Raw genomic sequence first — 24236 nt, forward strand, 5'->3', positions numbered from 1 at the left:
GGTATTTTTTAAAGGATTGCTTACCACAATCCTAGTTTACATATTGTCATTTAATATTAATAATGGTGCAGATGAGAAAATGAAGCTTTTAGAGGTACCCAATATTTTTCAAGTTCATGGGGCAAATTCAAGGGTAGAGCCAGAGTGTGAACGCAGGTGATCCCTATGACTCTTCCCACTGCATTTTGCAGGTTGATCTTCACTACTATGACAATTTGTCTATATTTGCCAAGATTACAGCATAGAAACAGCAATTGTGATTTAGCTCCCTGGGTGTAAAAGGTGAGGGAAGTAGGAGGTAATTGAATCCATCAATATCCAAATCTATCGGCATCAGTCGCTTGCTTTAATCATTCTGAGTATTTTCCTGTGGCCTTCCTACTATTGTACATCACAGCTAGCACTTCGAAGTTGACAGAGGATCTTGTCCCCCAACCCAGATTTAACAGATGGGGAATGCATAGAAATGTTCCTCTGAGGACCAAATATCTAGAAAGAAACTTCTCTATCTAGATTCCTTCTGCTCTTGCTGGAGGACACTCCAGAGAGAAATGTCTGACAAGGAGATATTGTAGACAAACTTACTACCCACTTCTCATGTCACAATTCCAGAGTAATACCACCCATGGCTCTTTTTCACATTTTGTTTTTAATTCCACATGTTAGACTCATAAAGCAATATGTATTTGAGTTTAAGCAGAAAGGTCCAAGATTACACAAATTGAATTATAATATAAAACTTATAGGAATAAATCCTTATGCATTTGCTGTTCATTTTGTCCCAAACTTTTCCAAAGGAAGTATTCTTAATAACAATCTTGTACAAAATCATAGGTTTTGTGGTTGGAAGATGTGTGTGTGTGTGTGTGTGTGTGTGTGTGTGTGTGTGTGTGTGAAATGACAAGTAATACCCCTTCAGTTTCAAAAAGGTTTATTTGAGATATAAAAGAAATAATAAACTCATCTAACATAAGCTCATACTGTCTGCCAAAAGGGGAAAACAGATAAATTATAACCCAAATGTTAAGTGTTGTTAACACAGTGAACTGAAATCGATTCATTTCATTCTCTGATGTCAAAGAATACAAGAAAAAGAACACAAATCATCATTGCCTGAAACATCTGCATCATATTATATTCATTGCAGGGTCATTTTCCATAATAAACACTCATCATTCCCTGGAAATTTCACCCATTTTAATCCCAACACTAAGTGGATTACATCCGGCCAGTCCATTGTTATTATACAACATTTAATATGGGAATATTGATTAATGAAAATAACCCACCCAAGAAAATGTATGACTTTTAATGGGTTTGCTCCTTTGAAATCGAGTTATAAAAACTGAGAAGTTATATTTACTGACTTAGGGGACAGAGTTGTTCTAAATGCAATAAATACAGAAACAGAGTAAGAGAAAGGGCGACAGTGAGAGAGGGACAGAGAAAGACACCGAAGAGTCTTGCTCATCTAGAAGAGGATATAAGTTTTCAAACATTTATTTATGAAAAAGAAACTACTTGGGCAGATGCCTTAAGAGAAAGCAAATATCCTGTTTAAAATTTGGAAATAAAAACAATTCTAAATAAGGATCACAGAAGCATATCTGCTTCCGAAGCAAATGACAGAGTTGAGAAGAGTAGTATAATTTTTAGAGTCCAAAATATGAAAAATAACTTTTAAATGTAATGCCTCTTCATAATATGGTTGACTAGATCAGGGTTTATTGACTAGTTTTCCTAGTTCTAAAGAATGAGTCAATGAATAACTTTCAAAGCAAAGGCTCCCTTCTAATGTTATTTCTGGGTTTATTTAAATCACTCGTTTGAATCTTCATGAAAGTTATTTCAGAAAGAAATGGAAGGAAAATGGCAGTTAATTTTACTGCATTGGCAGGCATGGAAAAAAATTCAGATATTTCAATATTAGTATTTGTATTTGGTTCTTTTTTTAGTTTTGCTTTTCCTTTTGAAATATCCTGCCAATTTTCTTCTAAACTCTTTAAAGTAGTTATAATAATTGATTTAAAGCCATGGCTGCAATTTCCAATAACTAGGTGACCTGTTGGTCTGCTTCTATTATTTTCCTTTGAGTAAGGTTACATATTTCTATTTTATTTCATATCCGGTCATTTTTAATTATATTCAGAACACTGTGTATTTAAAAAAAAATTCTGGAGACTAATGTATGGATACTTCACAAAGAATGCAAGGTCTTTCCTTTATCTGGCAGTTAGGATATGGGCTAATCTTTCTCATTTCTTCAGGAGTTTAGTTATTCTGGGCTGGGTCACAGTGCAATTCTAACAGTGATTATTCCAACCACCAACCAACCCACCATCCCAGGAGTTTCCTTCTTTTCTTTCTTTCCTTTTCTTCCTCCATTCCTCCCAGCCTACCTACCTTCCTTTTCTTCCTTCCTTCCTTCCTTCCTCCCTTCCTTTTTTTTCTTTTTTGCTTGTTTTTACTTTGATAAAATATCAAAAAGAGGAAAGTTGCAAGAATAATATAAGGGACTGCTTTTACCTTTTAACTGGATTTACCAATGGTTCAGACTTGTTCCACCTGTGTCCTCTTTCTCCCTCCGTCTGTCTGTCTGTCTGTCTGTCTTTCTCTCCCCAACTCCTGGAAAATGTGTTTGTATTTTATGTATTCATTTTGTTTTCTATGAACATTTTCGACCACTTTTTTTTTTCTGAACGATTTGTGAATAAGTTGGAGTCATTGTATCTTTTTAACCCTAAACACTGACTTGTGTATTTTCAAAGCAAAGATGACCACAGTATGCTGCATTTATCATTGATTTAACATCGATTAAGCAATATCGTCCAGTCCATAGTCTTTCGTGACTATACTTTTTAAAGTCCACAATCCAATCCTGTATCAAGCATTGTATGGCCATGTCTCCATAGTCTCCTATAATCTGCAACAGTTTGTCAGCCTTTTTGTGTTTTTCCTGGCTTTGATATTTTTAAAAAGTACAGGACAGTTGTTTTGTAAAATATTACTTAATTTAAGTTTATTTAATGATTTCTCATGACAAGACTTAAGTAATGGCTTTTTTGGCAGAAATATATTTTAAAAATGATATGGTATCTTTTTCAGTGAATCCTATTAGGAGGCTTATGACGACAATCTGTCTCAATGTTAGTGGTTAACTTTGTTATGGCGGTGTGGGCCAAGTTGCTTCGCTGTAGAGTTACCATTCTCTCCTTGTGATTGTGTGAGTTGGAGTCTTCTGAAAAAGAGGATGGGACTAGATGTGCAAGAGGCTATTGGGAAAACCATATTTGAGAAAATAAATGGAAAGAGTTGAAGAAGGCAGGGGGAGGCATTAGATCTGGATTGAAGGAGAGGGAGGAGGATGGAGGTCTGGGCAGGAGACTCAGCTACAGGAGAGTGTAAGAAATTTTCTTTTGAGCCAATGGCAGGGATCTGGGAGCCAAAGCTAGCCTTACAGGGATCCAAGTCTTACAGGGTGAGAGACTTTCGTTGTGGGAGGCAGTCCTGTGCATCACAGCATGTTGAGCGGCATCCTTGGCCTCTATCCACTATACACCAGTGGCATCCTCCCAGTTGTGACGATAAGAAAACGCCTCTAGGTTTCACCAACTGTCACCTAGGCAGGGGATAAAATTGCTTCTAATTGAAGACCGTTGTTTTACACAGGTAGGTCTTCACCTGTCGTCTGATGAAAGTTAGTATCTCTGAAGTCCCACCCTTTGCACACATGAGATTTCCCCTAAAGTTCTCTCTTCTTGCATGATGAGGTATGATTTGTGATTTATTACTAAAGCCTTGCTTACACTCCTTGTGCATGAAGCTTCTTTATAACAGATGTGTCCTCTGGTGTCTAATAAGGAGTGATTTCAGCCTAAAGCCTTCCCCACACTTACTACAGATATAAGGTTTTTCCCTTGAGTGTGTTCTCTGATGTGTGCTGAGAGTTGCCTTATCACTAAAGCCCCGTTCACACTCCCTGCATACAAAAGGCTTCTCCCCAGAATGTGTCCTCTGGTGTCTTATGAGAGCTGACTTCTGGCTGAAGCCTCTCCCACACTCCCTGCACTCAAAGGGCTTCTCCCTTGAGTGGGCCATCTTGTGCCTGACTAGATTTGCTTTCTGGCTAAAGGCTTGCCCACACTCAGTGCAGACATAAGCCTTCTCCCCGGAGTGTGTCCTCTGATGACTGATGAGGTGTGACTTCTGTCTAAAGCCTCGCCCACACTCCCCGCACACAAAAGGCTTCTCTCCTGAGTGCGTCCTCTGATGTGCAACAAGAGTTGACTTATGTCTAAAGCCTCGCCCACATTCTTGGCACGCGTAAGGCTTCTCTCCTGAGTGTGTCCTCTGGTGTGTCCTGAGAGCTGACTTAACACTGAACCCTCGACCACACTCTGCACACATATAGGGGTTCTCTCCTGAATGTGTCCTCTGGTGTGTGGTAAGATTTGACTTATCACTAAAGCCTCGTCCACACTCCCAACACACAAAAGGCTTCTCTCCTGAGTGTGTCCTCTTGTGTTTTATGAGGTACGATTTCTGACTAAAGCTCCGGCCACATTCAGTGCACAAATGAGGATTCTCCCCTGAATGAATCCTCTGATGTTTGCTGAGAGTTGATTTGTCTCTAAAAAGCCTCCCACAATCTCTGCACACATAAGGCTTTTCCCATGAGTGGGTCCTCTGGTGTGTGATAAGGTTTGACTTATCCCGAAAGCCCCGCCCACACTCCGGGCAGACAAAGGGCTTCTCCCCCGAGTGTGTCCTCAGGTGTCTGATGAGGGTCGACTTCTGGCTAAAGCTTCGTCCACACTCCTCACATGCGAAAGGCCTCTCCCCAGAGTGTGCCATCTTGTGGGTGACTAGGTTTGACTTCTGGCTAAAGGCTTGCCCACACTCTGTGCAGAGGTAAGGCTTCTCCCCCGTATGTGATCTCTCGTGTGTGATGAGAGCTGATTTATAGCTGAAGCTTCTACCGCACTCACTGCAAAAATAAGGCTTTCCTCCTGAGTGGGTCCTCTGATGAACAAAGAGTGCTGATTTCTGGCTAAAGCCTAGCCCGCAATTTCCACAGTTCACTACTTCAAATCCCGAGAAATCAACCCACTTTAATACTTTGTCTGTTTCTAAGCAGTTTGCCTTCTCAGCTGAGCTGAGCTTTATTTCCACCGCTGTCTTGCCTTCCCTCAAGCTTATTAGCTGTCTGTCAGGCGGGCTGAAGAAAGCTCTGGAGGTAAACCTCCCCCTTGTCCTCTCAAACAATGATTTGGAGCCCTTTTCTCTGTCTTCATCTTTCACTTTGTCATTGCGGAAGCTTTCGTGAGGAAGTGGTTGCTGCTTCTGCTTCTGATAGGCTGGGCAGAGAGTGCCTGCTAGCAAGCCCGGGCAGATCAGAAGGCAATGATCATGTAGCACGTGTTGGCATAATGGCCGACTGCAGAAGTCCAGAGCGGAGGAGGAATCAGGTTGAATTTCTGGCTTTGCATCTGCCGAACAGGGGCTGGGCAGATGTTCACTCTCCTCTTTCCAGGGTTCTTCCCCCTGCTCTAGCAGAACGACAAGTGTTGGCTTGGGAAATGGAGTTCCCAGGGAGACCAAGTTGCTGTAGTTTTCCAGCATCACACGCCTGTACAGCATCCTCTGAGCGTGGCTCAGCAGCCGCCACTCTTCCCGGCTGAAGTCCACAGCTACGTCATGGAATGACACGAAGGCCGATTCTCTCCTGGCTCTTAGCCCCGAGGCCATTTTTCTGGTCTCCTGAATGGTCTCCCTGAAGAAAAGCGAGGTCTTGTCTCAGCTCAGCTTTGGCTCCTGTGCAGTAGCTACCCCCAGGGCAGTGTCTACATGTCTGTGTAGCTCCCGGATGTGGGGACTTGTCACTGACAGAGAGGCTAAAGCTGGTGGGGACACAGTTGCAGTGTCTGTCCCACGGCAGGTACAACAACTGTAAGGGATGACAGATTAGAGGCAGACTCCTACATCACCTATCTTTCTTTTAGAAGTTTTATAATTTTAGCTTTTACGTTAAGGGTGTGATCTATCTCAAATTCATTTCTGTGTTTGGCATATAATAGAGATCAGTTCTTTTTTTTTCCATATGGAAAGGAAGTTTTCCCAACATTTCTTAAAGAGACTTCTCTTTTCCCTTTTAAGTGCATTTGAAGTGTTTGTTGAAACCAATGGGTTATATAAGTATGAGTCTAATTTTTTACTCTAGTCTGATCTCTGCTATGTTCTGCTAGCTTTCAGTGGTGTCCATACTTGAGCTGGAAGACTTGGCTGCATTTTCAGATAGGCTTGCTTTGTTACTGGTTTCAATTCCACAAAGTTCTGGAATCCAGTCATTTAGAGAATGGCCAAGACTGGGTGACTTCTCTTTACTTACCAGGTCTTTATCCACTGTTTTTTCTCAAGGGTGGGGTGGGGAGAGAGGCACAATTACTTGGCTGAGCTGGGGTTCCTCCAATCTACAGTCCATTTCAACTAGCTCTCGGCATCCTCACTCCTCCCATGGTACTCTGAATCCAAACCTGGCAATGACCCTCAGTAAGAAGTAGCTACTGCTCTCTCCTCTTCTCTGAAGGGTTTGTTTCTCTATAAAATTCAGTTCATTTAGCTTCTTTCAATCCTCCACTCTTCTCTACTTCATAGAAAAATATGATTCTTATATTTTTGGTCTATTTTTCTTGTTGTTACCATTAGAACAAAGCTTTTTCTCTTCTTTTATAGTCTAACTGACAGCAGAAGTATTCCTGGTGGGGAAAAATGAAGGGAGAGATTAGAATTGCTTATGAGGAAAATCAAAAAAGAACTCACATTTTGAATCTTTTGTGTTACCAATTTTTTTCTTCTTATCATAGTTATCATAAATTGGCTATACTTTTGTCTTCAGCCATTGAAATTTACTCATAAGCCTTTAGAATTATCTAATATTTAACTTTAGTAACATTATTCTAGGATCAAATGTCAAAGTTTTACCTTGCTTTTGTGATAGGGGAATAAAATGGAATGATAGAGGTCCATATAACAGTCAAAACAACAGGAGTCACCTTAGCAATTTTTTCTCCTCTTATTTTTATTTGGCCATTTAATATGCTATCCAAACAGGTCTTCTCAATGACCCTTGAGAAAGTTCTTTTCAACAGAGACTGAGGAATACAACAGGTCAGAAGTTTGTTCATTATTTCACAATTAAAAAGGAGCATCATATATATCATTTAAATAAGAAAGAGAATGGTGACTATGACATTATGAAGTGCAGAAATAAGATGATTTTTTTAAAAAAAAAGTAAGCTAGAGAAATGATTCCTGTTGGTTTAAGTGACACAGTGAAGCTTAAAATGAGGACCCAAGAAGCTGACAGCAGTAACATTTAATTTGGGTCTGGCACAGGCTATTGATTCAGAAGTAAGCCTTGGTCTTGGATTCTAGCTGGTGGCATTTGGACAAGTCCAGTTAAACACAGCTTCACTAAATGTACGGATTGTTTGAAACTGTTTTTGTTTTATTAAAGACAGCATTCACTGTGGTGCTCATACAGTCTTTCAAGGCATATAAGAGAAGTGAATAGACAATCTGAAGGAAGAAAAGAGTCTCCTTGTGTGCTTTCCCTGTTTTTCACTTTTTTACCCATATTTACCCTCCCCTAGCAATGTTTGAGCATTCAGACTACACAGGGAGGGTATCTGAGTGGCAGCACTCTTCACATAGAGGGGCATGATTAAATGATAATAATAATGCTTAATAATAAGAATGACAATAATAAAAGAGATTTCTTAATGTTTAATGTAGAAGCCAGCTTGTAGGCATTCAAATACAAGCAAAGATCATCCAAGAATCTAATGCTCACTGTAGAATTCTCTCTGGGTAATATGAAAAGACAAAATGCATATTCTCAGTATTTGAGCCTCAGAATTGATACACATTCAGCCTAAAGCAAGATGATTCTCAAAACACCAGTGTAACTCAAGCTACAAATAGGAAGAGGGAAATAGAGGGAATTCTGTGATCCAATAAGTTTGAAAATGATTTGGCCAATCCATTTATACATGTTTCTTAATTAAAAATCTCAGATACTTCAATATGTCTAAATTCACTCTCAGGCACCAAGATAGAGACACAGGATGTAGTGTTTCTGAAACATATTTGATGAAGAAATTCCTTTCCCTAGAATATCTTATGAGACAATTGTTCTAAAAAACATGCTTCAAAAAAATTGGTGTAATTTCAATAAAACTTATGTTGGGTTTTTTTTGGTCTTTATGTTTTTTCAAAGAACTGCAAGATCTGGAGTTCCTTTTATCCAAAAAATAATCAAATATGTCCAAAAGGAAATGCCTTATTACATTCATAGCTCTTTGAAAATTTTTATGGAAATTGAATCATTTATTTTATAAGAAGAATCCAGATGAACTCAAGATATATGGAGAAAAGTATATAGTATAACATTCATAAAAGATTGGTCTTTGTCCTTGGTTAGTGCTCAAGGGAAGTAAGTTATTAAATAGTGGCCCTTGCTTCCCATATTTTCTACGTGCAACATGCTTCATACCCTTGTCAGGATGTTTTGAGGTAGTGTTGTGTTGTTAGTGTTACTGATATAGATATGTATACGTGTGTGTGTGTGTGTGTTGTGCATTTTAGAACATCTGATGAAACTAAACAGTGAGTTCCATAAGGGAAAAGACCAGCTGTTACAATTTTTTTTTTCAGACCTATAACTGTGCCTATAAAACAAACAGAAGCTTTGAAATAAACCACTTCGTGTGTCTAAACCACTTCATCTAGGTCTTTTTCAAATCAGTATCTTTTGCATTCTACAGTTTCATTTCATTCTACAGATCATTTTCCTATGATATGTAACAATAAATATTTATTAAGTGTATAATATGGCCAGGTGATATAGGCTACATGCTAAGGATTCTTCTATTTCCACTGGCCATTTATCAAGGAGCTTAAAAAATTAGAGCACAATTAATTTCCTAATATGGAGGTAGTTTGAGCTTAATAACTTTAATTAAGAAACCTAAACAGCTGTGAAGAAACCACTACTGCAGTATCATTTAGGTTACTGAGGGCTCTCTGCTTGATCAAGAGAAGTAAAGGCGTTCATTCACCCTTAACCACCTGGAGAGCAATATATCAAAGGTATAATTAGAGAATGGATAGAGACTAATGCTTTTCTTTCCAGGTGAACAATAATAAATGAATGTCAAGTTCAGCACAAGGTTTAGGGATTAAATATAAAGAGCAACTTATAAATATCTCAGGTACCAGAGGACCTCTGAATGGCACACCAAAATTTCAACCAGGGGACCGTGGTGGTCAGTGGTGGGGGCAGGAATAAAGGCAAGACCATGTGGGAAATGAGGGTGAGGGTGGGAGTAGAAGTAGGTTCAGTTAGATCAAATGGCAACAGAGTAAAACTGAAAGAAACTAAAAGAGTGAAATAAAGATTCATATTCTCATAATAGTGCATTGGCAAAGGAATGAAGTTTAATATTTAAGAATGAGTCATAGCGATCCTGGACAATGATCTTGGCAACACTAGTACACAGTACCTTCTATGTAAAATCTGTCATTCTAAGTTTTCTATAGAAATAATATTGTGTGTGTGTGTGTGTGTGTATTTATAATATGAGGTATATGTTATCTTGTTCCTTATCTGAGGAATGAGGCCCTGACATGGTAAGGTTAAGTCATTTCCCAGAGTCTTAGAGTAGAAGACAGAAACAACATGAGACAGAATCTCTTATTATATGATAATTGTCCTTCTCTGCTTGACTTACTTCACTTAGCATAACCCTGTCCAGTTCCATCCATGTCGATGCAAATGGTGGGTATTCATCCTTTCTGATGGCTGAGTAATATTCCATTGTATATATGGACCACATCATTTTATCCATTCATCTGTTGAAGGGCAACTCGGCTCCTTCTGCGGTTCGGCAAACCCTTGTGTTAAGGACTGACTTTCAATAAATCACAGTGTGGGTGTTTTTAAGTATTATTAGTGAATCTCTTACCACTTCTATGCAATCTGTGGTTTAATAGTTACAAAACACAAGTCCACTTGGATTAAAAAAAACATTCTGGGGAAATTAAACCACTTTCCCAAGGTCATGCTCCAGAGCCCATGCGCTTAACCCCTTTACAGTAATTCCTCCCGCTATGCAAAGTGAGCTTGTGTTCCCGGTAGGAATCCCAAGCTACTGCAAGAAGCCAAATTCCAAAATTAAAATAAAATAAATTGAAGTATAATAGCATGGATTAATGTTAAGTACACTTGACTTTCTTTGGAAATGAGCAGGAAATTCTTTTGAATTTAGCCAAACTAAGTGCACAAAGTTTGGCATTTGCTTACTTCCCATGTTAGGCCATCCTTTCCCTCCTAGATCTATCTTCTTTCTTGAACTTTTCTCTGAGTTCCTGCTCCTAATTTTCAGTACCTGATTCCCCATAGATCCATGTTCTACACCAGTATAGACCAACAGTAACTGGTATCAGTTGACCTTTTAATAGTCAGCTTAGAAATAGCAACCGACACAGACATGTAACCACCAATATAGGTTTGAGGTTGAAAGACGTGGAGATTTTGCAATCTGAGATAACACTTCTTAGATACTCACCTACTCTTCCTTGACCCTTTAGCTCTAAAATTCTCTACACCTTTTAAAAAAATCTCACTGTAATATTCCAAAAGACAAAACATATTTATTGGAGGAAAAAACATATATATATATATATATATATATATATATGTACAAAAAAAGAAGAAAGCAAGGAAACCCTCCAAACTCTTCCTATCTGGAGACATCCATTGTTAACCCCTTGGTGCACTGATTTCTAGATCCTTTGATGAGAGATTAGGTCCTCTATCCTCTGAGTCATGACAGCTCTTTGCGCACTCAAACACAATTATTTTGAGCTTTAGTTTTTCTCCACTCAAAATTTAAAAACAAACAAAAGCCAAAACAAAAACCCAACACATTTCTTCTTAGCATTAAATGTTTAGAACCATCCCAATACATCCCAGTGTCATTTTGCCAGTAAAAGGAATAAGAGATATTTTCTGTCCCTTTGAAAAAATTATGATGAAGCAAGGTTTTGTATATCTAGCAGTCTCTCTTACTGAGCTTTGTCTGAGCCAGGAGTTCAAAAGTGAGGCATAACAAAACAGTTTAGAATGTTGACACATATTTAAAATTGGACTTTATGTAATTGTTTGACATATAGCTTTGGGGTAAAAACATAATAAAAATGAGATTTCTATTTATGTTTTGCTTACCTTATGTAGGGCAGTAAAATTAATTAGTTAATTGATAAGAATTTGTGACAAATAAATATTTTATCTTTCCTCATTTTCAAGATATGGTAAATTGATGAATATTTCTTCTAATGAACACTATCCAATAAAAACAACTTGGAATAAAATAATGTAAGATGGTGTGAAAGGAGAATTAGGGAGGCTCATTAAAATCTGTACATCTTCCAAGCATGTACAGTGTTGAATAATTCATTAGCTGTCTAACACATTTACACACCCTTAAAAACCATACAAACTGATTTTATTACTGGGTTTTTATTATTTCATTTTCAAAAAGGATTATATATTTTTTCATCTGTGAGGCTTCTAAGGTTTAAATGCAAAATAATTAACATTGAGTTCTTGCTAATTAAATCAGCAGAGGAGATTTAACTGACCCTATGCTAGGTTCTCAAATTAAAAGACTGTCTCATTGCATTAAACAGAATGCATTTATCACAAATAAACTCTCAGCCTATTTATTTGATATGACAGTTAATGGGTAAAGAAAATGAATCTTCCCAGTGTTGTAGGTAACAAATGCACAGTTGTCTTGCTTCTAATTGTCTGATCTAGAATGTCTGAAGCAAAAAAAAAAAAAGGATATAAACACTATTGTCTTTAAACTGAACTGGAATATAATAAAACCTAAAGAAAGTTTCATTTCAATAAGTTGAGTAGTGCTCTTGAACTAAATAAAAAGAATAAGAATTTTCAAAATGTATGCATAAACATATATAAGCTCTACTCAAACATGATTAAACACCAGGGGATGTATGGTAACTTAAATTATAAAACAGACATAATATTGAAACAGCTAGGGTATCCTGTGCTTCTTTTAAATATCATAAAATATCTCTATCCTAGAAATTCTGTCACCAATTTCTTTTAATATATTCACTTATTAATTTATTTATATTTATCGAATTCCTTTTAATGCCAGCCACTATGCTAAATGCTACAAACATAAGTATAAGGAACAGCATATATCTGTTGGCTCAAATTCTTCCTTGTAATGTACTCTATGGAAAATTTCTGAGAATTTTGAGTATGAGTAAAACAGATATGAACTTATGGATGTAACTTACAATCTGTCTCTGTTAGGATATAAGTCTATTTTGACTGGCACAGAAACTGTACTTAATATCAGTGGCTTAAATAAATACCAATAATAGATTTCTAAGTTTAATTTTTAACATATGCTTGAGAGATTTCCTCTCAAAATTAACTAATTTTAGAATTGACCACATTCATTAAAGTATTTTCTTCATATTTTTAAAAATATCATAAGTTGATTTTCTAAACTGCCATATTCTTAACATTCAACTGAATTTTTTTAAAGTGATTTTTTTTAATGTATCTGCATTAGAATATACTTAGCTAACTCAGTTTCACATGACTTTGATTTGCTACTGAGTATATTTTATCAATATATCACATAAAATGCCTTGATTTTCAAGCAAGGGTCAAGAAAAAACAAATAATCTTCAATGATCCTGTAATAATTTCAGTACCAACATGATTTAAGGTTTGATCAGAGTCAGGAATGTGGATTTGTAAGGCAAACAAATCAAATGCTAAAACAAAGCAGTTTGAGTATTTATAATAACTTTGCTCCTATAATTCTGCAAAAATATGTTTCTATGCCATAGAAAAATGGGGAATGGAAATAGTAATAAATCAGCATTGTTATAGTGGTCTTGGACATCATGCAAGCACCTAAAATAAATTGTATCTTACGCTAACAGAACATATTTCTCTTATTGTTGATATTTCACAATGTTCTCTGACAGTTAAACTAGTTCAGTCAAGTAAGGTCAGCCTAGCAAATAGTAAATATTTTACAGGGTTTCCATTATCAGGAGAATAAACTAGAAAAGAAAGAAGCCCTTCACATATCTTTTGTGATCCGCACCATATTTATATAGCATTCCCCAGCTGTTCCATTTCCCTATTGATATACTGACTGATATTTGTGACATTTACCATATTCACAAAAGAGTGCTTTACCACATTCCATCCCATTCTATTCCATTCCATTCCATTCCAAGTTTTAGCACATGACTGAGGCCAGAGCAAATAAGGGATGTTTTGTACTGTAGTAATGATTTGCCCTGGGTTTGATAATAGAAAATCTGGCTTTGAATCTTAGCTCTGCCCCTTTATAAATACAGATTTCTGGTTACTACAAAATATATTCTCCCATTTCTTTTTTATTTATCTCTTACTAGAATTCTGATTTTGATGTAGTAGCAAAGTGCTCAGATAAAAAGCTGTATTCCCCAGACTTCTTTACAATTAAAAATGACTAAGCCATATATTTCTGGCTGCTGATACTTCAGTGGAAGTTTTTGGAAGGGGCTTGAGAAAGCATCTTAAAATGGTGAGATAAACTCACTTGGCAAGAAACTGTCACCTTCTGGCCATTCCTTTTTCTTTCTAAAAGGAAAACCAGATTCTGGAATTTAAGAAACACTATTATTATTTTTTATTACTATTATTCTTATTATTATTATTTTCACTAGGGAGACAATGGACACAGGAGTAAAGAATTAGGTATATAGAGATATCAAAGTCCAAAATCCTGATTTCATCAGGGAGCCACCATACTAGTCCTAAAATGCCTAATTTTAGACTTCTCTTTCTGTGATAAAGAAATGAAATCCTTATTTTGTTTAAGCTATTGTTTAACTTTGTTGGTTTTTTTTAACTGAATGCAATTGCTATTAGTACATTAGCTTTACCCTCATGGGTATGATATAAAATTCAATCAGAATTTTAGTTTAAAAATTAAAAAAAGCTTTATTCATAAATGAGTACTAATAATTATTTTAATAAGTGAGAGGATCAAATAAGAACAGAGTGGTAGGGGACTTATCACAATGCCTGTCACACAATTTGTAGCCTGTGAATCACCATAATTATTGTTATGTGCTATTTGAGAAGCAGCGTTTTTCATTTCTTTTTTTCTTTTAATTTTTTTCATTTTATATTACACCTGAGACACAAATCAGGCAATAAAAGAGTTAATGACTTGATTTTTTTAAGATAAATGTAATTGTGTTTCTTCTCAGGTCTTTTACTCCTCCCCCCCCCCCACCCCAGAGGGGGAGAGAGAGAGATGGTGGTGGGGAGGGGCTGAGGGAGAGAGAGAATCTTAAGCAGATTCCACGCCCAGCGTGGAGCTGACACAGGGCTCAGTCTCAGGACCCTGAGATCATGACCTGAGCTGAAATCAAGAGTAGGACACTTAACCAACTGAGGCACCCAGGCACCCTCATGTCTTTTTGTTCTTAAATCTAACATACAAATAATCACAAATTATAAACACAATCATTTTGCTGGATGCACTGGCCAGCATATATGATACACGGCTTTTAAAGTTTATTTTTCTAAAACTTGCACTGAATTTAGGCCTTTGAAAAATCCTAAATGCACTTACCTGTTTATGTCAAGATACTGGGGTGGGGGGAGTGCATTAAAATTGGATGAGCTAAAGCTATCATGAAAACAAAAGAGACAGAAAAAAAAGGAAAAAATGAGAGAGAAGAAAGAAAGAAAGAAAGAAGATAGAAAAAAAGAAAGAAAGAAAGAAAGAAAGAAAGAAAGAAAGAAAGAAAGAAAGAGAAAGAAAGAAAGAAAGAAAGAAAGAAAGAAAGAAAGAAAGAAAGAAAGAAAGAAAGAAAGAAAGAAAAGAAAGAAAGAAAGAAAGAGGAGGGAGAAAGGAAGGAAGGAAGAGGAGGGAGAAAGGAAGGAAGGAAGGGAGGGAAGGAAACTATTATGAGTTTAATTTCAGATTCCATGCCTTTTAAATAAATGTTTGGCTTTTTACAAGGCTTTAGAAAGACACAATACTGTCAGTTTATTTAGGAAGAAAAATAGAGTGCAGACTTTTTCCATCTGTAATCTAAGAGATATCCCATGTTCAAGCTCCCCAAGGGTCCTTGTGTCTGTGGTTTGAACCACTAAATCTGTATAAAGAATCTTGGTTTGGAGAGAGGATCAAGCCAAGTTTGTCAAACTGGTTAGGTCAGTTGCAAACCATAAGTAAAGAAATTACCCAGAGGGTCTTCAGGGAGTTTATGATCTTAAACATCACATTTTGAATTTAACAGTCCTTATCTTGCCGAAGAGTCAAAAAACCAGACACATAGGCATCCCTAGAAATAGAGCTTTTCTAGTGTAGCTTTAAATCCACATGTATGTTTATGTTTAAAAACAAAAACAAAAATGAAAACATGAACATAAAATAGAAACTTGGTCTTACAAATTTTCCATCCATAGTTAATATGTTTATTTAAAATTTCACTAATCAATAACAGCCATTATTTTATGCCACTTGACTTGACATAACTATTATTTAAAAATATGTTCCATTAAAAAATGTTCCATTATTGACTTTTTTCTTAGCTGTATAATTGATACTCTTTTTGTCAATGTCTTGTACTTTTAATATACATTTATTTGACACAAAATATGGAAAGATCTTGTTTTCTTTTCACTCTCTTGCTATTAATCTCTTTTTCTCACATTTTAACCCACTTTTTCTATTTGAGTGAATTCCAAAGAGATATTGTCTCACTGACTAGTCATCAGTGTCTAATCAAGACGGTGTTTCAGCTGCCCCAGACTACTCAGGGTCTCTAGCCCTGTTATCCCTATGCCACTAGTTTGGATAGTCTATATTCACACTCTAATAATTCTCAATACATTAAGATGCTAATGAATCTAGTACTCATTTGCTTATTCATTCACTGAACCAAGAATAACCGCTATGCTCGTACACACTCCTTGGCAACCACAGTGCTGAGTAATGGAGAAACAAGAGCAATAGGGCTCCTGCTCTCATGTATTTCTAGGCTGATAGAGAATACAGACAGGAAAATAGGAAATTATAAACAAGTGTGGTAATACCACAGTGTAATTCCTGGTCGATTGAAGCACACAGGAGGTATGCAAGTTGGAGTGTCAGGGAAGATTTCCTGAAGGAAATAGTAGCTGCAGCATAAAGAATAAAGAGCAATTAACTAGGGAAAGATAGGGTGGTGGGGCAGATAGCGATATAGAACATTCTGGGCAGAAGGATCAGAAAGAGCTTAGCAGATGTGAGAAAGTAAAATTAATACTATATGTCCTGAGAGAGAGAGAGAGTCTGGTAAGAGTAAGCACAGGAGGGAAACTCTAATAGAGGCTGGGGTAATGAGCTGAAAGAAAACCTCAGAGGGCATTACATTGGTAAACAATGTAAATAATAGAGATGAATGTGACTTAAGTTAGAAGAGGGGTCTGGTAAAGGCCTCTAATTTTCTAGGCTTCCGTAAATCAGCCACAGAAGAATGGTCAATAGAGCATAAACACAATTCTCCACATTAGTGTGTTTTTCAGACTCTTAACTCTTTCTAAGGTGCCTTCTTTCATCTCTCTCCAAATTTCACACCCTCTTTGATGTAGCCATCAAATGCATCCTCCCTCATGAAGCCTCCATTGAATTAACTGAATAAATGTATTTCTCCTTTCTCTGATTCTGTACAACTCTGTTTAGTTATTTTTCCCCCTTATATAATATCTTGAACACATATTCTTGAGCTGTATATATTTGTAAACTTACCTTCCTCTCCCACTAGACGAGGAAAGGTCTTAAACATCTTAGAATCCCCTATAATATGGTCTTTCATATTTTTATTATTAAATCACACATTATTAAATTAAATAACACTAATTAGGCATGGGGGAAAACATTAAAAAAGAAATGTTATGGTTTTTCATAAGGCTTACACATTATAACAAAACATTATTTCACCAAATGTGTAAGCCTGTTTGGGGTGGGGAGGTTGGAAACTCACACAAGGTTATTTTATTTGTTTATTTTTTAAACAATCATCTGATTCTTAACTGTCAGTTTAGCTGATACTACTGAAACTATAATGTATGATCGAATGTATTTTTTCAGTTGGAAGAGCACCACCATTCACCATTGATTAAAAAAACTGAAGAAAACACTAACTTGTAGGTGGATTAAATGGAAGAACAGACTCAAAGAAAAGTAATTATGTCTACTTGTGAACAGCATTTCTTTCTCAGGAAGATGAGATTAGCCACATATTTGAATTCATTTCTTTAATCTGAACACACTGGCTTAAAATAATTTGAAGACAACCGTTCAACATATCTGGGGAACATAAAAAATACTTTTATTTTCTATTTAGATAAGATTATAGCTTTAGATAATTATCATTCCTTGTTTATTAGCAGAGGGTCAAATTCCCTTATCATATAAAAAACACAAAACATAACAAAACATAGAATTCCACATACACTAGAAGTCGTAATTATTGATCTTGTCTCACACACACACACACACACACACACACACACACACACACTCCCCAATTTGAATCGAATACTGTGTCATTGAAGTTGACAATTTATCAGTGTAAAGGCAAAGTGTACTTCATGTGTAAGAGTACAGTAGTAATTATAATCACTGAGCACTAAAAGTACCACACCCTCCGCATGTATTATCTTGTGTTTCTCTTATAACTATACAGAGCTCTGTCCTCTTGCTGTTTCAGTTTTGCAGATGAACAAAAGCTGAGGCCAAGACTGCTGAGATAAATTGCTCAAGGACACACAGCTAGAAAAGAGCAAAGCTAGAATATGCACTCATATCAGTATGACTTCAGAATCCAAGTTCATCACCAATATGTGCTCTAACTTTAGGCTCCACCCTGCCGTGCAGGGAACAACAGTACTTCTCTGTCGAAGCCTCTGGCCCTTTAGAGCCTCCAGCTTCCCTTCAGTTTTGTTTTGTTTTTTTCATCCTTTACTATAACATAAAACCAGATTTTTTTGAAAAGTTAAGAAATTATATTTTTTAAAAATCAAAATCCAATCAGATTGGTATTTATTGTAAATGAGTATGTCCTATTTAGTCCTTTCTATCACTTTAACAAAAGTAAAGGAAGTGTAAAATCTGAAGATTAGGGGCCTGCAACTTTGTGCAGAAAGAAATTGTTTTAGCTTTTGCTTTGTGTATGCATGTGTGTGTGTGTGAACAAATTTATAGATTTCATACTCTGTGAATTTGAAAGAACCTTAAAAAAATCTGATTGAGCTGACAATCCCTCAATTCCCTTGAACATATCCCTGTCAAAAGATGATCTAATAGAGATGGGGAACTCGCTACCTGTCAAAACCTACAATTTTCATCTCTGGGTAGCACTAAAATTCTGCCTCCTACTGAACGCAAACTCATCTCCCTAAATTCTGGCATTTGATCTTGATTATACCATTATGAAGCCAAAGAGAAGAGTTTACAACTCTTTCCTTCGTGATTATCTTTCAAATATCTGAGACTGACACAACATCTTCATCCTGTCATCTAATCTTCTTCAGGGTAGACATATCCAGTTCCCTCATCTCTTATTCAGAATGCTTTCCAAATGTCCTCACAGCCCTGAATGGGTTCAGTTTGGGTTTTATTTTTTCTTAAAACTCAACAGCCAGAAATGAATAGGATGCTAAAGATGTACCCTTGGCCAGCCAAGTGGGAGTCCCAGTTTCTTTTCTGAGATACTGTTTTTCTATTAATTCCGAGTTGGATTATATTAATTTTCTTGGCAACTAAATTCCACTCGTGTGTAACCAAATGATCAGTTAACTAAGATGCTTAAGATGTTTTCAATATATGCTACATGCAGAGGCACATAAGATACAAGATAAGGTAAATTTTAGTCTATTGAAATCCTTTTAGATTCTGAATCTAATAATCCTTGATGGCAATGAATAGCCAACACTGAGACTTATGAGCATTTTGGTAGACAAACTCAGATACCCCACCAGGCATTCATAAAATCAATAACATGTCATCTGTTAATTAAAATATTTTAAAGAAACAAAGTCAAGATTTTTTTTGGTAATTTAGTGAAAACAATAGGGATCAAATTGTATTTTCAAAGGACTTAAAAATAGGCTAAATTGAAACACTTACAAAGGAAAACATTTTCCTAATAAATACTATTAATAAAAATTAAATCAGTAGTTTAAAGTTATATACACAGTATGAAGCCTAATATTTCTTCACAAAACAATTTCACATTTTATCATTTCATCTTAAATGTACACCTTCTAAAATAAACTTTATTTTATTACGAAACCTAGTAAGACATTTCAAAACAAGAAAAATTAATGTGTTACAAGCCTATGACCAAACAGATCCGAATTTTCATTTTCTTATTTTTTTAAGCTTTTCATTCTCTTGTTTTCTCTTAGTCTTGATCCAAATACGTGAATAATATGTACGCATATTTTAAAATATTTTCTTTACTTCTGTGACTGTATTTCACAGGATATGTCTGACATTTCATACATCTATTTTTAGAATGTTCAGGAAGTAAATCAGCCTAGTAGAAAAATCAAGCTCTGCCTACCCGAATGATTTCAGTTTTCTGAAGTCGCAGTTCTCAATTTAGCCTTTCATGTTCTCCCTGTTGGCACTTTAGGCTGGATACGGAGCTGAAGCGCGGCCATCGGCACTTCCGTGTCCCATTTACAAAGAAAAGCAAACATCAAACTTCCCGTCTTCTGTATGCGACAGAGCACTTGCGCCAGGAGGAAAAACAGTTTCCGGTGTGGCCTGCCCAAAATCTTTCTTCTTCAGAACTGTAGACAAAAACACTCTCAACGTCTTCTCAGTCCCGGGAGAGCCAGAGGACTCTCAGGACTATGGGAGTTTTACTCATCTCTTCTCAGAGAGAGAGAGAGTTACCACTCAGGGAAATGGTCTGTTTCAGTAACTTAAATGTGAAAATTGATTTTTTTAGCATTTAAAATGTAAAAGTGGGGGAGGACACAGAAATGATGTGGGCACGGATGTACCGCAGCCCAGCTCACAACTGACATTCTCATTTGGGTCTCTGGGTATCTGAAACAACGTGCACGGAATGGTAAATAAACCTCCAAAAGAAAAAAAAAAAAAAACTACCTTTAAACAAGAAGGTTTTTGAAAAAAAAGAAAAAGATTTTTGCTATAAAACATATCTGGAATTATGAGAAGAGTCTTTATATTATCCCATAGCTATGAAGTGATCTAATTTACCTAAAGGCTTCAGTCTAAAAATCAGTTCCTTGTTAAAGATTTTGTATGAGTACTTGCCTCTTCTAAGAATTTAAGAATTTAGAAGTTAACATCGGCATCTAGACAAAAATGAAAGAGAGCAAACTTCTAATGTAATGAAGTTTCAGATGTACATATTTTCTGTTTTGTATAGGAAATGTATATATTCCCTATTTTGTTTTTCATGAGCTTCATTTTAGTAATGGGAGAAATAAGGGGCTATACTGAATGTGCATTATGAATGAAGCAATTTCAGTGCATTTTATCATTTATTTGTAATTATAAGTATTAAAGGTATAAATACTCCCATTTTGAAATTAGGCTGTTTTAAGCAGGTCAAGTAACCCGGATAAAATTAAACAGTTGATAAGCTTTACAGCTGAATTTTAATTCAGATGCTTTGATACTAAGTCTGAAAACACTTTTGGCTTTGATATATAAACACTAAGTATATTTATACAAGTGTCCCCCAACACACACATACTTAAGCTTAAAACAGCGTTGGCAGACATTTTTTGTAAAGGACCAGAAAGGAAGTATTTTAGGTTTTGCTGGATGTATGAGCTCTGTCACAGCTATTCAGTGTTGCCAATATAATGTGAAAGCAACCATGAGCAATATGTAATCAAATGAGCAAGGTTGTGGTCCAATGAAACTTTATTTACAAAACTGGTTGAAGGCCAGATTTGGCTTATGGGTGGTAGTTTGCCTACCCCTGGCTTAAAATAATGCAAAACCTGGAATAAAGTTTTTACCTTCTGCCACAATAACATGAAAAATAATTGAAATGTTAACATAATGTAACAAGGAATAATTGTATAATAGAATTCAAAGTTAAAAAGCAAGAGAAAAACAACAGCAGCAGTTTAGAGGGAGCAAATAAAAAAATATCTAAACTCTTCCTAATATTTTACCTATAGTTTATGCAGGTTTCAAGAGAGAAGCTGAATTGAAAAGCAACAGGAACTTAACAGAGACAACATACATAGTGAATTAAAACCAGGAGAGGTCAGGAACATGGGACCAATATGCAGAAAGAAAATCTCAAAAGTTCCTGTGGTAAAAATGCATTATCTAGAAGGAGAACTGCGCATCTGTAGAAGTCAAGGTGGCTGGAGTCTCGTGTGCGGAATACCATAGAAGAGAGGGCTACACAAAAGAGAGCTCCAGAGATCTGCAAAAACAGTCATCCTAGAGCTCTTAGCTGAGAATGATTCACATGTAATGGTGAAGAAACTAACCCAGACCAGTGAAAAAACAATCTATAAGGATTATATTTCCACTTAATCTGAAACAAAACCAGAGTCAGGAATAATTCTTGTTGTCACAAGCCAAAATGGAAAACAACTCATGATTCAGAGAGCATCAAGTAGAGTTATCAGAAGGGTTTTGGCCAGGTAGTGGGGCAAGATTAGTCATAAACTCAAGGCTGCGCTGGTTTCATCGAACAGATTTTAAAAGCAAGCCTCTAGGGAATCAAATGTTTTCAAAATAACTTAAATGTGCTTCAGAACAAGATCAAGAATATTTATAGGGATATGAAAATATCCAATACCCAAAAAAGCAAAATTCACAGCAGTTGGTATTCAATAAAAAATTATCTGTATGCAAAAAAGCAGACAATCCATAAGAAGGTGAAAATTTAATCAATAGAAAGAGACCCAGAAATGGCACAAATGATAGAATTAATAAACAAGAGCATGCAAGCAGTTATTATAACTATATAACTATAACTTGAACTATATATGGCTCAAGAAGGTAGAGGAATGCTGAGATTTTGAATGGTGGATGTAGAAAATCCAAACCATAATCTAAATCGGACTTTAGACAAATAGAAAAATAAACACTGTCTGAAATAACACATGCAATAGCTGAGATTAAAGGCAGATCAGTTACTGCAGAAGAAAATATTAGTGAACTTGAAGACATTACAATAGAAACTATCTAAAATAAAATACAGACCAAGAAGAGAGAGATTAGAAAATAAAATATAAACAGCATCAGAGAGCCATGGAACAATTTCAAACAGCTTAGTACACATACATATAATTGGAATCCCTCAGTGAAAAGGATCAGGAAAAATACTTGAAGAAGTAATACAAAAATATCTTCCAGTTTAATAAAAACTATAAACCCACAGATCTAAGAAGCTCAATTAATCCTAAACACAAAATATATTTTGGAATTTTTCCTTCGGACAGTTTCTTAAAAACATAGAATAAACAGAAATATTACTTAACTTTTTTCCATCATTATAAAAGCTTTTATTCATTTTTAAGTTTATTGTACAACTAAATTATTTTTTCCCAAGGGAATCTACATGGATATGCATTTTTAAGTTATCATATATAAAAATGATGTTTTGTCAATCACACATAAAAGAGCATTTGGATATAAAGCAGTTGGGATAACTAATTCTTCACCCATTTACGTCAACCTTTACTCATGTATTTTGTAGGTTAGTGTTCCCATAAATTAAAATGTTAAAATTAGGAATTCTATATACTGAGGTAATGTCCATCCCCTAAATTTCTATATACTGAGGTAACTGAGGTAATGTCCATCCTGCATTTCCTTTTATGAGGACCTGCCTAATAAAACAAAAATTTTCTCATCCTTGCCAACATAATTACTTATTGTGAAAAACCAAATTGTTTGCATCCTTGATCTTTCCTCTTCAAACAGAAATATCAAAAAATACACACAATTGCATATTTGAATCCAACAAGGAATATTCTTTTACTTTAGGATTCATCTTACAGGAAAGCAACGTAACATGCCATTCAAATTGATAGAAGATGTCAAAATTTTTGCTTTATTATTATCATCAGTTCTATTTTTGCCCTTTCTAAGGCTTTGAAAAAAAATAAAAACAAACTTTAGCACGAACTTCACTATTCTTTAAAAGAATTATTTTTATTTACAAGACTATATATAAGTGCAATTTATCATTTCAAAAGTTTTTTGTTACTTTAGGTCTAAAAATCTCAATTCACTTTCTGGTACTGTGACAATTGCCCCAGTTACTCATGTTCACATCATCTTTTTTTTTTTTTTTTCCACTTAAAAGTGGGGAGAGAGTTCAACTCAGTCAATCTCAGTAGTGGTGTGACATCAGCTGTCAAATAAGTCACTCCTAGAATACAACTGTTAGAAAAAACTTTGAGTTTTCCTAGTTTTTATATTTGTAGAGGTAATAGAGGCATAACCACATGATAATCTAACTTAGGAGCTAGTCTTAAAATTCAATATGAAAGGAGCAACTGAGCAGTCTTTCCCATATCTTTAAAAATTGTCCCAAATACAACTCTTTGGAACCAATTCAAGTATCCAGTCATAATAAAAATAATCTTGGGAAATCGACTTTACATGGACAATTGTATCCAAAGGTTCAAGGGGCTATGAAGTGATAAGAAAATAATTTATTATCAGTTTTCTCACTGAATGAGGAAAAAAAAGACCTCTAAGTTTTATGTATTAATGGATCCTGAGATTAATTTGGGGCTGTCTATAAAAAGAAAAACAATGCCCAGCTAAGAATGTATATTGGAAAAAGATCACACAGGGTGTATAGTATTGTTCGTCCTGCTCCAGATGACAAAATAAGAACAAATTAGTGACAGTTATAGAGGAATTTGTAGCTGATTAAAAACAACTTATTTTGGGGGCACCTGGGTGGCTCAGTCGTTAAGCGTCTGCCTTTGGCTCGGGTCATGATCCCAGGATCCTGGGATCGAGCCCTGCATCGGGCTCCCGGCTCAGCAGGAAGCCTGCTTCTCCCTCTGCCACCCCCCTGCTAGTGTTCCCTCTCTCGCT

The 24236-nt window shown here is 35.9% G+C and overlaps 1 protein-coding gene across 2 annotated transcripts in view; it reads right to left on the minus strand.

Moving 5' to 3' along the window:
• Positions 1-914: 914 nt before the first annotated feature.
• LOC118520698 (uncharacterized) overlaps positions 915-24236 on the minus strand; it is a 51332-nt gene continuing 28010 nt past the window's right edge. Inside the window, exons 1-2 of one of the 2 annotated variants that reach the window (XM_036068837.2) lie at positions 19735-19951; positions 915-6755 (exon numbers count right to left, since the gene is read on the minus strand). In XM_036068837.2, coding sequence (XP_035924730.1) covers positions 3829-5748 — 1920 coding nt within the window. In that variant the 5' untranslated portion in view covers positions 5749-6755; positions 19735-19951 and the 3' untranslated portion in view covers positions 915-3828. Of the gene's footprint in view, positions 6756-19734; positions 19952-24236 lie in introns of those variants that run through there. The other variant, XM_036068838.2, reaches the window with a different exon arrangement.

This window comes from Halichoerus grypus, chromosome 11 (assembly GCF_964656455.1).
Source record: "Halichoerus grypus chromosome 11, mHalGry1.hap1.1, whole genome shotgun sequence".
Lineage (NCBI taxonomy): Eukaryota > Metazoa > Chordata > Mammalia > Carnivora > Phocidae > Halichoerus > Halichoerus grypus.